General features: G+C 31.4%; 2 protein-coding genes across 2 annotated transcripts; both read left to right on the top strand.

Moving 5' to 3' along the window:
- The first annotated feature begins 4,868 nt into the window (after positions 1 to 4,868).
- LOC113857887 (cytochrome P450 89A2-like) lies at positions 4,869 to 17,393 on the top strand. Its single transcript, XM_027490156.1, has 2 exons — positions 4,869 to 6,441; positions 13,589 to 17,393. The coding sequence occupies exons 1-2, from the start codon at positions 4,948 to 4,950 to the stop codon at positions 13,610 to 13,612; spliced, it is 1,518 nt and encodes a 505-aa protein (XP_027345957.1). The 5' UTR covers positions 4,869 to 4,947; the 3' UTR covers positions 13,613 to 17,393.
- LOC113859813 lies at positions 13,626 to 15,215 on the top strand. The gene is made up of 3 exons (XM_027492495.1): positions 13,626 to 14,220; positions 14,350 to 14,894; positions 15,003 to 15,215. Exons 1-3 carry the CDS (start codon positions 13,626 to 13,628, stop codon positions 15,213 to 15,215), a joined length of 1,353 nt encoding a protein of 450 aa, XP_027348296.1.
- Positions 17,394 to 17,867: the final 474 nt, after the last annotated feature.

Here is a 17,867-nt window from a genome sequence, read left to right as displayed (position 1 = left end):
AATAAATGCTAACCTTCAATTTAAGTCAATCCTTTACCACAAATTTCTTTAGCTTTTGTAGCAAAACAAAATAAATGCCTAACACAATAAACTCCAATCCTAGATCCCAACTTAAATTCCAATCAAAGGTGCTGTACTATTACTGCTAACTCGTAAAATACTGCCATATATAATTTTGTTATATTGTGAGGGAACTACATTCCCTCTTTAGATATATAGTGCCTCGACAGTGTATGTGTAGGTGTATTTGCTACAAATTTTACAAAGTTGTTAGAATTTACATGAGTTGTGCAGCCTCGGTTTGTGCACCGTCAACCAAAATAATGCCTAGCTCTTGTAGTAGAGTACTCACAAGCCATTATTTAGGCATCTTCATCAAGATTCTTCAAGATTCTTGTAACTTGACATTCCTTCTTTAAAATATAGCTGCCTGTAATTCTACATTAGGCTCGATGCCTTAGCCTTAAGCTAGCTCCCAACCTTCAAGTGCACCTCCCCTATCCTACTATTCAGTTTTACAACTCTCCATGGAATCAACACACAAAGTCACAACCACTCAATCAAGACAAATTCAGTGAAGAGGAAACATCTTACTAGTTGCTTATTCTTCATAATTAGAATCAATACTAGGAACTTTGTCCCTACTAAGTTGAGAAAAGTATCTTTCAAGCTAGTCAAGCAATTAATCACATGACATGCAACTGATATTAGATTTCGTGAGATGTAAAGATTTCATTAGAGTAGCAAAAAGGCCCTTTAATAATTTCAAAGGTGTGCTCAACTTAAACAATATTTAAGTTATATTACCATGTTACTTGATTAATATAACATAGCACTAATTGATATGTTATTAAAAAGAAATTTGGGAATATAAACAACATTTTTAAGGATTAAATGAGGTGTGAGTCTTACAGTGCCTGCCTATGGCTGATATGCTATTGTGTAACCATTAGAAAAAAGTTGTATGTTTATAGCATAAAAAAGATCAGTAGAAAGAAAAATTAGTTTGTGCGCGCGTGTTGTGAGATGAAGCTTCTAAATCTTTAAGCCAAGTGGAATGTGAGTGAGACAACGGTTTAATTAGAAATGATAGGCAATACCATTTGATTTTTTGAGATGCAGGTGTAACAATATTTGCCTTTGTCATTTGAGACAATTGTGTCTGTACCATATTAAAAATATCATTCGTACGATAATGATAATTCATTGCATTAGTAATTAAGATATAGGTAGATTTAATGGGGAAAAAAACACCATATTAGTAATTAACTTATAGGAAGATTTAATAATAAAAAAAACTATTATTAAATAAGTTCTAGAAAATAAAATAATGGATACTTAAATAAGAAGTGATTAATTCTAACTACAAGATTTAGGGTTTAGAAACAAACAAAAATACATACCCCTACCAAGAATAAGATGAAGAGAAAAACTATCAAAGTTTTTAACATTCAAAATCTAATTATCAATTAGAATTTAACATATAATTTATCTCCTTTTTTTTAATCAATTTAAGCCCTCCAATAAAAAAAGCGTAGTTAAGACTAAGAGCATATTTGTTTGAATTTTTAAAAAGAGTTACCCTAAGTCTCTCAAAATCTAAAAAGTGATATAAGGCATTAATCCATCAAAAAATGTGTTAGTAATTACCAAAAAATCTCTCTCATCTATAATTATTAATGGAGTCTCTCTCGTTGATAGTATACTTTGATAACTCATGAATATCATGTATTTTTAATTTTTAGAAAGAGAAAACTCTTTTTAAAAATACGAACAAATATAACATAAGTCTTTCAAAATCTAAAAAGTTATATAAGGTATTATTCTATAAAAAATATATTAGTAATTACCAACAAATCTCTCTCATCTATAGTTATTAATAGAGTCTCTCTCGTTAATAGTATCCGTTGATAATTTATGAATATCTAGTAGTAATTTTTTTACTTTTTATTTCTTATCAAAATGTGTTAGAAATCCTAGCTATTCTTAGCATGATATTGGAGAATCTTATTGCTATTACCTAAACAAGCATCCGTATGCTTGTGTATTCGTCTACTGGGCAAATAAAAAAAATAAACCTATCATCTCATTATAGTTCATTTTTTCTTTAGCTATATTATCTATCTCATCATTTGATTTTTATTTTTCTACTGATCCTAATTAAAACTTAAATATTTTTACTATTTATGAAACAATGTCAAAAATTTAACCAAAAATTAATAAAATATTACTTAAAATCTATATCTCAACAAAAAAAAATATTTTGACTTTAATATTAATTTAAAAGAAAATAATAAAAATTTATAATAATTTAGTAAATAAGCATCTTAAACAAATCTAAAAGAATTACAACTAAAATATATAATAATTATTTTAATATATTATTTTAATTAATTTTATATTTTTCTTTAAATTTAAATATTTATTGGATTTCTTGATCTTCCTCTGTAAGATCCTTATTAAAGAAATAATTATATTATAAATAATAACCATTTATTCACTCCTCTAGTTTGGATAATGTACAATTTTAATCTCCAACATTTCTTTAAGTGAATTAAGTCTCTAATTTTAAAGTTAAGCAAATTTAGTCTTTTCATAGATTTTTCCTATTTTAATCTTTTATTTATTATTTCTATCGAAATATTTTAGGATTTATGACAAAATTTAGATATGAAATAACTTTAAAAGTTTATAATCAAGAAATTTAGTAGAAACTTAATATAACTTAAAGGATAAGACATGAAAGGCTAGTATTTACCTATTTTAATCTTGCTATTTGAGAGGAGGCAGAGTAAATGCGTAGATAACTATTTAGAGGATTCATAAGTATCATTATAAAAGGCTAATTTTTATTTAAAAGGCTTGATGACCATGTCTTTATCCATTTAGTGTTTGTTTAGCCTAGCGTTTATTTACCCAAACTTGATTGTAAATATGAAAATCAATGACTAAAATTTAATCTCTATAAAAACTTAAAGTATGTTGAACTAAATTAATAAACTCTTATCCTTTAGCATGGATGTAACTTTTATCCCCAAATTCAAACAAATAAAAGGACTTAATTATTGATTTGAATGATGTGAGTTAGTGAATTGATACAAGTATTTCGTTTAGGGGCAGGATCTTCTTATTGTTAAGGTAAATTATATTCTTGTCCTTTTTGCTTGACTTATGGACCTTGATATTGATAAGGTAAACTAAGTTAATACAAATAAATATTCTCTTATTGGTATTGACGAGACTTTTTCTACCAAGTAAAAAGAGAGAAGAATGAAAAGAACAACAGAAAAAAAAATTTACAAGTTAATATCTTTATATAAAATTAATTTTTTTTAATTTTTTATCTGATTTAATCTAAATTTGACTCGAATCGTATACTTGAATGTGATGGATGAATTTATCATAGACTATTTTTTATATACATAAAGACTCGAATATAAGATTTTGCTTAAGTGATACCGAAGTGCTTGCTGCTCAGACCAACTTTTGTTAATTTTAATTTTTCAACTATAACAATATAGTATTTAAATTGTTTATATCAAATTTTATTAAAATTAAATAAATATAAAAATGCAATAATATTTTTAAAATATTTTTACATAAGTCATAAATTATTTTTATTAATTATTTAAAGGTGCTTTTAAGTTGCGAAATATCTTAAGCTAATAGATAAGTTGTTAAAAAATCTTCTGCAATTTAACTTTTTTTTTCTTATTATTATAGTAATATTACAATTATATAGTATATATTTATAATTAGAGAGAAAGAAAGCGTGTGAGTTATTTAGAAAGAGTGAGTCAAATTTTTGAATTAATTTTACAATTATAAATCAAAGATAAAACTGAGGCAATTATTAAAAAAAAAAAAATGTTCCAATCATTCCAGAGTTTTGGACCAAACTGAATGGCTTGCATTGAACGGCAAACAACGCCGATAAGGTGTGAGAAGACGTCATCCCGAGTGCAGATAAGTAATAAAACATATTTCTAGCATACTCTTTTTAATATATTTCCAAAATTTATTAAAAATAAATATTATATATGTCTTATTCTTAAATTAATATATTTTTATACTTTTTAAATTTTTTAATAAATTTTAACCAAAAATAAAATATTATTAAAAAATATATTACTAATTTAAGCACCTGTTAACCACGATATTTTGTAAGACCTGTCTCTCTCACCTCAACTTTAAAAGGAAAAAAAAACGAAAGTGAAATACCAATTTCGCACGCGATGACGTCAAGTTGAATCAATAATTTATTTTTTACCATATTTTAAAAAATCATTTGGTTTATAACTATTTTTAAAAATAACAAGATATCATCTAATTTAATATATTAACAACATTAAATATTATAAATTTTAAAAAACTTACTGTTTTAATAAACATTAAAATATTAATATAAATTATATTAATAATTATATTATTAATAATTTTATATGAAATATAAAAATATATTCAAAAGTTTTATTTTTATATATTTTAAAAATACATGTATTAAATTGACATACATAAATAAAATATTAAATAATTTAAAATAATCTATAATTTATATGATAAAAAATCTAATTCAACAACTAATTTTAAAACAACTTTTAATAAAAATTTAATAATTATCATATAACTGATATAAGTAGATCCAGATTTCCTGCAGTTTGTGCGAAAACTGTACCGTGTATTTGGATAAAATTTTGTAAATAAAAATATAAAAACTTAAGAAAAATACAAAATTATGTAACTGTACGGTACCTGAATTCAGATTTCGTGTAAGCACAATTTATTCTCAGTTAATTTTTTTTCTTAAAATTTAATTTCTTAGAAAAATCTGTTTTCTATATATTTTTCCTGGGCGCTCTAATCTAACCACTTCACTACGATTTTTTGTGACTGGGATACTAGTCTGCAACACTCTCTGGCTCTGTCTATCTGTTTGGCACTCCAAACATGGAAGCGTGGTTCATCATCTTAATCTCTCTGTGCATCTGCGTCCTCGTAAGAGCCATCGTCTCTGTCCTTCACAATCCATCCACAATCACAACCCCACCAGGCCCTTCTCACATCCCAATTATCACAGCCATCACATGGCTCCGAAAATCATTCTCCGAACTCGAACCAATCCTCCGAACCCTCCACGCCAAATATGGCCCTATCGTCACTCTTCGCATTGGCTCTCGCCCCTCCATCTTCATAGCCGACCGTTTCCTCGCCCATCGCGCCCTCATCCAAAACGGTTCTCTCTTCTCCGACCGCCCCAAATCCCTCGCCACCGGCAGAATCGTCAGCAGCAATCAACATAACATCAGCTCCGCCTCATACGGCGCCACGTGGCGTACTCTCCGCCGTAACCTCACCTCCGAGATTCTCCACCAGGCGCGCGTCAAGTCCTTCTCCCAAATCCGCACCTCCGTCCTCCACTCCCTCCTCACGGGGCTAAAATCCGATTCAACATCCAACCACTCCGTTAGAGTCATCCACCACTTCCAATACGCCATGTTCTGTTTGCTCGTCTTCATGTGCTTCGGCGATAGAGTTAACGACGAGAAAATCAGAGACATAGAGCGCGTGCAGCGCCAACTGCTTCTCGGTTTTAACAGATTCAATATTCTCAACTTCTGGCCAAAAATCACTGGTGTTCTGTTCCGCAATCGTTGGGAAGAGCTTTTAAGGTTTAGGAAGGAGCAAGAAGATGTGCTTGTTCCGCTTATAAGAGCGAGGAAGCAAGCGAAGGAAGAAGGTAGAGTAAACGATGATTCTATTGTGTCGTATGTTGATACGTTGTTGGAATTGGAGTTACCTGAGGAGAAAGGGAAACGGAAGCTGACTGAGGAGGAAATTGTGACGTTGTGTTCGGAATTTTTGAACGCGGGTACGGATACGACTTCGACGGCGTTACAGTGGATAATGGCGAATTTGGTGAAGTACCCGCACGTGCAAGAGAGGGTGGTGGAGGAGATAAGGGAAGCGGTGGGTGAGAGAGCGGAGAGGGAAGTGAGAGAGGAAGAGTTGCAGAAATTGGGGTATCTGAAGGCTGTGATTTTGGAAGGGTTGAGGCGTCACCCACCGGGGCACTTTGTGTTGCCGCATGCGGTAACTGAGGACGTCGTTTTGAATGATTACTTGGTGCCTAAGAATGGGACCGTGAATTTCATGGTGGCGGAGATGGGGTGGGACCCCAAGGTGTGGGAGGATCCGATGTCGTTTAAGCCTGAGAGGTTCTTGAATGATGAAGGGTTTGATATTACAGGGACCAAGGAGATTAAGATGATGCCGTTTGGTGCTGGGAGGAGGATCTGTCCTGGGTATAACTTGGCCCTGCTTCATTTGGAATATTTTGTGGCTAATTTGCTTTGGAATTTTGAGTGGAAGGTTCCAGAAGGCATTGATGTGGATTTCTCAGAGAAACAGGAGTTCACTGTGGTGATGAAACATGCGTTGCAGGTTCATATTTCTCCAAGGCTACTCTAGACTCTTTCTACTCCTATCATCTTATTTATTAACATATAGGAAGTGTGGAATGTTGATGAATGCTTGGGTTATGTGTCCTCTTCAAATTTATATAAACCGTGGTTGGCAGCATATCACAACAGGGGAAGACTGTCAAGTTCTTCAATTTTATATAAATCTCATATATTTATAACTTACTTTACACCTGTATAAAATATTGGTTTGCATATAAATAATCACATTTTACCCAAATAAAATAAAATAAAATTCAGTCCTATATTTTCTATATTCAAGTAACAAGATTAAAATATTTTTCCCATTATAAACACACAAAAATTATATACTTTATCTCAATTCATGTTAAAATTTCATAAAAGAATTAGTAATTTTATTTTAAAAATATATAAAATTATTATAAAAGAAGATTATGTATTTATATTATTTAATTTTAACTATCACACTAACCTCTTTCATCTCCATTATTTAGGAAAAAAATATAATTTTTAAGTTTACTTCATCAAAAGATAATCCAATTAATTCAAAAAATCTAGTACAATCATTAATTGGAATATGTACATTACTAATATCACACATTTGTTTCTCTTTTTTAATATATTTTTCTTCTTTTTTTAAAAAAAGATGAAGATTGAAATAGACATAAACTAGATCATAAATTTTTTTTAGATTTATTTTATTTTTCTTCAAAGAATAAGTGAATGAATAAATACTTTAATTTTTGTTATAGTAAGATAAGAAATAAAGTTGTATAAGAAGTTTTACAGCAAGCTTTTGAAGTATAGGGATAGAAGATCCATATACTATCTACTAAGATTTTGAGTCCAATGTCTACATATCTTCAATTGAATTAAAAGAAGAAAAGTCACATGTACAATATTAGAAATTCAAAATTCAACAAATTTTTTTTTCCTTTCTTCAACATTAAAAAATATCTCTTTAGACATTTTTTTAAAATTTCATTATCTTGACGTGGAAGAATCTTATTTGAGGAGTTTTCCTAAGTCATTCTTCATTATATAATACTTATACATGATTTAAAAATGTTATACTATAACTTATATTGTCCAAAAGATAATAAATTAAATAAAATTCACATTGATTTTCAAAAAAGTGTCTAGCAATGAAGTGGAGTATAATTCTTACTAATTTAGTATATTATAAACCACATCTTAAAAATTGGAAAACTTTATTACTTTCTTTTCTTTACGCTTATATATGATTGTCTTCACTTTTTTCCTTCATGAAAACTCATATTTCTTATACGAAATGAAGAGTGGAAATATCAGTGTCACATTTTCTAAGTATCTTATATATAAGATCTGTGAAAAAAATGATATAGTCTAATTTATCCTATCATATATCATTTAAAATGAGTTCTTTCACATAACAAGTTTTTCCAATATCATCTTTTCTATAATTATTCCACTAATCACTAGTGACCATATTTTGCAAAGCATATTTTAACAACTTCAATTTTTTTAGCATGTAATGCAAAACGAGTTTAAATAATAAACTCAACTATTTCTACAATAGCTAATATCATAAAATGAGTAATTATGAAATCCAACTTCAATTTACATCTCAGCTGCCTAACAAATAAGAGAATAATCAGTTTTGATTTGAACATTGTTTGCCTAACTTCATTAATTACATTATTTATTTTTCCAGCTATAAAGTGTTTGTCCTTGTATTCTTTAGAACCATTAACAACTTTAAAACATATTGGTGTTCTTTCATTTATAGCCATGAAATTTATTAATGGCCTTCTTTAAATACCTGTCCATCTACCAACAACAAATGTAATTCCTTTTATAAGCCATAAAAATTTTATAAGTTGTAATAACCTTTTAATATGAGATCTCTTTTGTTGTGAAAGACTATTTCTTAAAGCATTATAATTAGGAGGAAGGAAACCACTAAGGTTATGGTTGGCAATAAATGAATAAGAGAGCTAATATAGTAAGGATTTTAGGCAAAATGAAATGACAAGCCAACTAAATAAAATATTATTGGTATTTATGCTCTAAGTTGATTCCTTTCATTGATATTGGAAGCTTTTTCTATTGTATCACTTCTTAGTTTTCTTTTTTGGATAAGGTTGTTGAAAGTGAAGGCAATTTGTTAGTAGTTAGTGAGATATTTTTAGGTTTTATTATATTCTCAACTTCTTTACAAATTCTTTTTGAATCAACTAAGTACTCAACAATGACCATAGAACAAATAGAAACACCAACACAAAGAATTCTAAGTAAAAGTGCTTTTACTCTTGAATATGAACTTTTGACCACTTTGTCACAAAAATTACAACTTCATAACTTGATGCCTCCTTTATTTGTTATCTTATCCTTTATGGTGACAAATGTCCAAAGTAGAACATGATTATCCTGAAGTTATGATGAAGCAAATTTACTTGAAAATTTAAAATTAGACTCAACACCAAAACCTATTTTTTTTCTCAACAAACATGAAAAAATTGCAATAATGAGTGAAAATTAACATTTTACTATGTTGTTGTAAAATTGATAAAAAAAACTTAAAACTTAGATTCTTACCAGTTACTATAGTTGCAATAAAATACTTAGAATAACAGTGTGCAAAGACAAGATTAGAAAAGAAGAACTTCATGAGATTTAGAACTACTATTGCGTACAAAGACGACACTAGTTACTAGAGTAGAAGAATATGAAGTCTAGAAAAGAGGAACGAGATTCAAAATTGTCGTTGTGTGCAAAGACCTATGATTCACTAACCATCGTCACTAACCTTCAACTCCACCAACCACCATCACAGACCTAGAAACAAACAAATTTTGCAAGATTTGAAAATACAACTGCATGTAAAAAATTTGAGCATGATTTTGGGAGAGATGAGAGTCGACACCCAAAAGAATCACAACTCCTATTTGTGTAAGAAAAGACTCTAATTGTTCAAAACGAATGATGTTGTTGGTTGAAGACTTGTATCAAGTCTTAAACAATTGTGAAAATATAGAAACTCATCGTTTCAATATTATATATGTTAAATATGTCGTATCCATTGAACCAAATTATATGTGATTGTGTTGAGTTGTATCCCAGCTATATATGGTCAATAATTTATTTTTTAAAATAAAATAAAAAATTAGATATTTATATATCTTAACATATTTGACACGTATTAATATTAGATATGTGTCCAACATAGATACTTTAACAAAATTGGTGTATTTAGGTATCATAAATTGGTGTATCTTGCAACTCATCAATTTGCTACTCCATTGCACTTAACCTTAGATTAATGGAAGCTATTATTCTTTCTTCTACTTCATGCATAACTTTTGTTGACATGTAACATCTACAATTTTGTCAACTCCTATCAAGTGCCAATGATTGACATTTTAATATCAATTGATACGTTTAAAAAATACTTAATGGAAAAAAAGATTAAGAGAGAAGAGATATATTTTGTTATCATTATGCTCGATACGTACCTTGATCTTAAATCTATACTAGTGATATCAAATAATTATCATCTAACCTATGCAATAGAATTCAATTATTAGTTTTAATTTTATATTCTCAATCACATTTTATTGCCTAACCTTTCTCTTCGTATAAAATTATGCCTTATTAGAAAGAATCTTAGATGAAATTTTAAGCTCCATTGTCTCTAACTTATCCTCCATTTGAGTTATGAATACACTTATTTTTTCTTTCTTATTTTTAATTAAATAATGTGAAACGAAAAAGAGAAAGGGAGTCCCGTGAAATAGGGAGCAAGCAAGCTGCTCCCCACCACCTGCAAGCATCCAATCAATTGCGAAATTACAAAAAAATAGAATGGAATGTCTGAGCAAGAAAAGAAGGGGTTGCATCTTAGGAAGAAAATAGCATATGGAAAAAGAAGAACGAGAAAGAAGGGGAAGCTCGAGGGTATAAAAGAGAGAGGAGGAGGAAGTATTTTGGGGTTACTAACGCTAGAGCGGCAAGAGAAGCGAAAGAAAATAGAAGATAGTCGAAGGAGAAAGAGCAGCATACGGTATCTTATAAGAGAGGACCCTCTTGGGAGACGTTTGTTTTATCGACTCTTCTAGACTTTTATATTATAAACAGTGTCCCTTACCTTCAGAATTACGAATCCTTCTTCAATAACTTTTACTGTTTGCGTCTCAGGTTCATCTTACTTGACTTTGTTGTCCTTTAATATCTCCTAGTGCATATCCTGCCCGTGAACATGTAGTATAATATGTTTTACTTTCCATTTGCCTTTGTCTTGTTTATAATCACACACACACACACACACATATATATATATATATATATATATATATATATCATGTGTTAATTCTTTTTTCTTTTTCCTTAATCTAACATTAATAATGAAAAGATTATTTGGTTAGTCATATTTAATATTTATTTAAAGATTTTAAGATGTTGATAATATTAAAAATATTTTATTTTATTCTTATTATTACTATTTTTATATTATTATTATTATTATTATGATTTATTTGTGTATTGATATTTTTATCTTTAATATTGCTTTATTTTGATATAAAGTTGATATGATTTGATTAGTAAATTACATTTTAGAAAATTATAAACAAATATATAAATAAAATAATTATATCAATGTATAATATTAACGTATAGTTTCTCTATCGTCGAATATCATAAATTGATAAAGTCTATGTGTACTTACGTTACCGAGCTTTATATAATATTGATTTATCATATATTGTCTTTAATTAATTAGATAATTATTTTCATAATAAATCACGATATATTTCCTTCTAATTATTAATTTAATAATCTATCAATTTAAATTAAAATTATTTTATTAAAGCAACAATTTATAATGTTATTGTGTAGCATCTTTACCTTTGTACGTTTTAAATTGTCGAGACCTTTGTATACCAATGTTATCTTAGTTTCACGCAATACAAAATTATTAGAAATATGTTTTAAGTTCCCTCAAATAAACGTCTATCTTTATTAATCAATTTAAATATATTAATTTGTACTCTTTAAATATTTTTAAAATTAATTTCATATTTAAAAATTTTAAATCATGTTCCAACTTGAAGAAAATATTTTTACTAAATTTTAACAAAATGTTCTGCGATATAGATGTGCAATTTACATTGCCTTCAATCAATAAATAAATCATGAGATATTTATGTATAGCATACGCTATCTTAAATTTCTTCAAATATTAATTTTTTAATTAAATTATATATTAAAAATACTTTTTCATAAATTAAAATATTAGATTTTAAATATCACAGTTTTTACAACAACTTACGATATGGATGTGTGATTTTCCCTTTGCCTTTCGTATTATTTCTCGTAGAGTACATGTATAACCACGTTATTTTGTATTCTAAACATTATAATTTTATAAAACTAATTCTAATTTTAAAAATAAATTTTATTTTTATAGAACTTAATTTTAATCAACCAATTTCGTAATTTTTATATAAAATTACGTGACTTTGAATTCTCCATTGTACCCGGAGATACGTAGGAGCGGAATCATATCTGTCGAGTCAAAACAATTTTTAAAAAATATTTTTTTTCTTTCTAAGATATAACTTAACATTTTAATGAATAAATCTTCTTTCTTTAAAAATAAAAAATAGGAACATTTATTTTCTAAGGGTTAAACAAATGCTTTTCAAAATTATAATAAATTTACACAATTAATTTAAGGTAACCTTTATTTAAACAAACGTTGTAGGGTGCTAACACCTTCCCTACACGTAAATGACTCCTGAATCCATTTTTGGTTTCAAAGATCAAAATTTTATGTTTTTTCTCAGGTTTTCTTTGATAAACCTTAGTGGCGACTCTACTGATTTTTTTCTTAAAAACATTTTTCGCCGTACCGTTGCGACCGCCCAGTTGCGACAGATGGCGACTCCACTGGGAACATTTTTTAGAGAGAGTCAAGCCTTTGATGATTAATTGTGCAAATTTATGTTATTTTGTCTATATTTGTTTAATCCTTTTCTCTTTTCTTATTTATTGGAATTAGTTGTATTATATTTCTTTTATTCGTACATGAATTTTGTAACCTCATTGTATATACTTTTGATATTGTTGTTAATCCTAGGGTAGATGACTATTAATAATTTGTATGGTATTCTTGTATTTTGCAGCTTTTTTTTTTCTCTATTGAGTTGATAAGGTTTGTATGCTCCCTCGCCCACTACTACTTACACATTCATCACACACTTTGAGCAGGGCCCTATACCCGGGTCTGAGTTTGCTTAGAATTAGAAGGTTTATGTAGCGGTATCGTTTTGGATGCACGTCCTATTTGACTATCGTGAAAACCCTAGCTAGAGTTTAATCTTTTCTTGATGTCCCACATCTAGTAGACTCCCTACTGTTGTGGTCAACGTTAAGGATTGGATCTTGACTCTAGTAGCCTTTTAGGATTACAAGCTACCTTTGATGAGTCTTTACACGTAAAAGAACGCCCTAGACCATTAAAAACCCTTAGGTGATCCAAAATAGGGCACAAAGGGAGTATATTTTTCTTATCTCCTCTTTTAGAAATCATGTGAACTATTAGCGCTTTAAAGTTTCAAAAATAAAAGAAAATGAGGAAATTTTGCTAAAGTTTGGATTAATGTTAAAGGCCAGTGATTCACACGATTCTCTATGTTAATTTTCTTTATATCATTATCATTTTGCATGTTATGGCATATCATAAATTCAAAGATTATGCTTGTTGTCATCCCTACAGCACTTGTTATAACTATAAAATAAGTTTTTGAAAAAGGGTTAATGATGACAATTGGCATGTTTCTTGCATCATTACATTGTCATGTGAAACATTATTCTTCTAAGCATCAATTTAGATTTATGAAAAAGTAAAAAAAAAATTTTTTTTAAAGAGATGTTAAAGAGGATAATGATTCATATTGTTCTTTCATTATCATGATCATCACATATTTGTTTCATCGATGTAAGTGCCTAGTGGATTTTTTTTAACCTGTTTAAGACCAATATTGATTCTTACATGGATAATTTATCTGTTTATAATCAATATTAATCCTTATCACCACTAGTATCCTATATCAATGAAATAAATATAAGATTTTGAATAATTTCTCATATATTTCCTTTCTTTATAGGTTAAAGATCACAAAGTTGTTTGAGTATCCAAGGAAAATGGAAATTAATGTGGGATCAAGTAGTAGTGGGGTAAAGTCAGTTGAATTGAGAAGAAAATTGCACCTAAAGGTTAAGAAAGTTGACACCACTAGCCTGAGAGAGTTAGGAAAAAAGCTGAAGACAGTTCAACAACTCACTTTAGTGAGGAGATTCGGAAACATTCTGAGATTGATGGAGGTGGATGTACAAGAAGATGCCATAACAGCCCTAGCCCAATATTATGATTCTCCATTAAGATGTTTCACCTTTCAAGACTTTCAGTTGGCTCCAACACTAGAGGAGTTTGAGCAGATTCTAGACTTGTCTTTGGAAGGTCAGCAGCCATACCGTCCCTTAGAACACTATGCATCCCTCCCAACCATAGCCAATGTCTTAAGGATCCACCCAGCAAAATTGCAACAAGCTTGTCAAGAGAGACATCAAAATAGAGGGTTCACGAGAGATTTTCTTGAGCGACATATACAAAACCTAGCAAGCAATGAAAATTGTGAGACTTTTATGGATGTTTTAGCACTCACTATTTATGGCATTGTCCTTTTTCCCAAGCATGATAACTTTGTGGATTTAACATCCATAGATGTGTTTCTTGCACGTAAAAATTGACTTGAAAACCCTGTCACTGCTATATTGGCTGATGTCTACTGTACACTGAGCTTTTGCCACGAGAAGAAAGGAAAAAGAATAATATGTTGTCTGCCTATGCTCTATATATGGCTCACAGCTCATATCTTTAAAAGACCAAGTGAGATCAAATGCCCTATCACTGATTTGTTGAGGTTTCAGATTGGGACGAAGAGTGGTCAAAAATGGGCCAACCACCTGGCTAGCTTGAATGAAGGACACATTAGGTGGCACACCCCATGGCAGCAGTCGACGACCATAGTTTATCATTGTGGGAATTACCCAAATGTTTCGCTTATGGGTACTCGAGGGTGCATCAATTATAATCCAGTTATGGGGCAACGTCAGCTTGCCTATCCTATGATGGGACCACTTGCCAAGGAATTGTTGACTCCTTTTGTTTTCTACTATGAAGATGAAAATTTCACTGAGTTAATCCAAAAAGTAAAGAGTGCATGGGCAAAGGTTATTCGAAAAGGAAAAGAGTTAGGTGTGAGGAGTTGTGCGGCAAAAGCAAGTTATCGTGAGTGGGTTAATGAAAGGGTCCAAGATATTAAGCTACCATTTAAGGCCCCAGGTACTTCCCAAGAAACTGAATCATCTAATCCAGAACCTATTGAGGATGAAGAAGTGAAAGAATTAAAGGTAAGACTAGCAAAGAAGATAGAGAAAAATGTGAAGATAGAAAAAGAACTTCTAGAAAGCCGCCAGACTTGTGCCATTTTGAAGAGAGAAAACAACGAAAAATAACAGGCTTATGAAGAAGTTTGTAAGAAGCATAAGTCAGTGCAAAGTCATGCGTCTAAGGTTCAACGATGTCTTGAAGCTGCAAGCAAAGAGCTGGGATTGAGGGTAAAAGAATGGAATGTAGCCTTGTATGAAAAGCGTCAATTGAAAGGTGCATTGTACAAAGCCAAAGGAGATAAACAAGAAGCACTGACCCAAGTAAATGAGCTTCAGGCGTGAGTGCAACACATGGAGCAACAGATACAAGAAATTGTCGTAGCGTGCGAGGCTGAAATTAATATGGAGAAATGGGATGTGATCAGGGTAATGCAAGAATATGAAGTCATTGTGAAACAGAAGAATGGTCAAATAAAAGAAGTAGACAAGTTCATTGAGTATTGGATCAAGCGTTTCATACAGCTAGCATCTTTGGCTAATGGAGCAATTGATGATATTCCACGCATGTTAGCAAATGTTGAGACAACTACTTTTTTCTATGAAACACCTCAAGATATTAAAGATTTCCTCAACCATTGCAATTGGTTAATCTTAGAGATGAAAGGAATTATAGCTAGGGCCAGGAAAGGGTGATGTAATGACTTAGGATGCAGGTAGATTATGTAAGGGTAGGAAGAGAATGGTGTATTTTGAATCAAACTATGATGTACTTCATGTTTGATTAAGAATTGTATTTTGGTGTGTTTCATTTAGTGAAGATCCTGCATTAATTTCCATTAAACACCCGAAGACACTCAACAACTGTGATGATTCTTTAAATTTTCATTCTTTTTTCTCCCCTTAATTATAGTTTCATTTTATTAATTTCTTTCTTGACTGCATGACCCAGAAAAAATTTAAAACAAACATAACAGAGAAACACTTACTAAAGCATCCTTATAGAACTTGCGTTCAATCAAAGATCATGGATGAGTTGGAAGAATATAATAAGGAGATGAGGAATGACGTTAATCAACTGAAGGAACAGATGGTGCAGATTTTGGAGGCACTGAAGTCTCTAGAAAGGAGAGCCACAGAAGGGACCCCTACTACCCAACAACCTACTCCTATCTGCCCACCTGGTTTTACTCCTGCACAAGGACCATCTCAAGGCTTTCCCGCTCAGGAAACAATGGTGCCTTTGACTCTACACATAGAAAGACCCTTGCAACAATCTAGTAATCATCAAGAGGGCCAGTTTCCTCCATATGGTCTTCCTCCTAATTATACTCTGCCAATAGCTGAGAACCCACTAAACACAAGCCAACCGTCAAATCAAACCAATCCTAACCAACCTTCAAGACCACAAATCCAACCAACCCAAACATCCATTCCACCGTATACTTATCCTCAAAATGCTAATCCTCATGAAAGCCATATACCACATGCAATACCCACAACAAACCCGCTAATTCATCAACAGCCACAAATCACCAACCTTAGTATTGGGGGAAATTGATCAACATCACCATTCTATCCTGACGAAAATCTCCAATCTCAAGAAAAGCTACACATATTGGAAGAGAGATTGAGAGCCATTGAAGGAAGCAATTATGGTATAGGGGAAGATGCAGATTTGTGCCTAGTCCCGAACGTCACTATCCCTCCAAAGTTCAAGATACCTGAATTTGATAAGTATAAGGGAACCACTTGTCCGAAAAGTCACCTAATAATGTATTGTAGAAAGATAGCATCGCATGCTCATGAAGACAAATTGTTGATTCAATTCTTCCAAGACAGTTTAGTTGGGGCAGCTTTGAGTTGGTATATGCATTTGGAGCGTGGCCATATTCGTTGTTGGAAGGACTTAGCCGATGTTTTCTTGAAACAATATAAATACAATATTGATATGGCTCCTGATAGGCTGCAGCTACAAAACATGATTAAGAAGGAAAATGAGTCGTTCAAAGAGTATGCGCAAAGGTGGCGAGAACTGGCAGCTCAAGTAGAGCCTCCCCTATTGGAGAAAGAAATGGTAGCTATGTTCATTGATACTCTCCAATCACCCTTCTATGATAGGATGATTGAAAGCGTATCATCAAACTTTTCAGACATTGTAATCATAAGGGAGAGGGTAGAAAGTGGCATGAGGACAGGAAAAATTCCCAACAGTTTCGTCGGAGTGGCCAACACAAAAAAAGCTCAGTTTAGAATAGGCAAAAAGAAAGAAGGAGAGACTAACGCTGTAACTTTTCACCTGAGAGAAGTTCTTTTCATTAGACCTTACCAAATACCACACCATTTCTAACCTGTATTCCCTGCCCCTCAAATGCCTTACCCGTATGTCACTGCCATTTCAAACCACCCCAACTCCCAATCCTACCAATCACGGCCTTATCAACCCTCCGCACCTACTTTTCCTATTGCACCACCCATGAGACCACCCCAACATTGGCACCAACATCCAAACACCAGCCAAATAAGACCCCAAAATAATCAAGAGAGAAAGCAGGTTCAGTTTGACCCAATCCCCATGTCTTATAAAGAGTTATTACCTTGCTTATTCCAAAGTTCACTAGTTTTACCATGTCCAATGAAACCTATAGAACCACCCTATCTGAGAGGGTATGATTCAAATGCCAAGTGCGAGTATCATGCTGGTGTCATTGGTCATTCGACAGAAAATTGTCAAGCACTGAAGTTCAAAGTGTAAGACTTAATCAATGACAAATGGCTGAATTTCAAGGAGAATACTCCTAACATTGGGAATAATCCTCTGCTTGGACACGGAGGATCATCAGTAAATGTCATCAAAGAAGAGTCTGCCCATATTTTAAAGAGAAAAGTTGAAGAGGTTACAACTCCTCTGAAAGTTATCTTCGCTGAATTGTGCAAGACTAACATGATTGAGGGTTTTGTTCATGAGGAAAGTATGTGTGATATGCATCCTGATGC

This window comes from Abrus precatorius, unplaced genomic scaffold (genome assembly GCF_003935025.1).
Source record: "Abrus precatorius isolate BTA unplaced genomic scaffold, Abrus_2018 Scaffold2, whole genome shotgun sequence".
Lineage (NCBI taxonomy): Eukaryota > Viridiplantae > Streptophyta > Magnoliopsida > Fabales > Fabaceae > Abrus > Abrus precatorius.
This window is presented reverse-complemented; position numbering and strand designations above follow the sequence as displayed.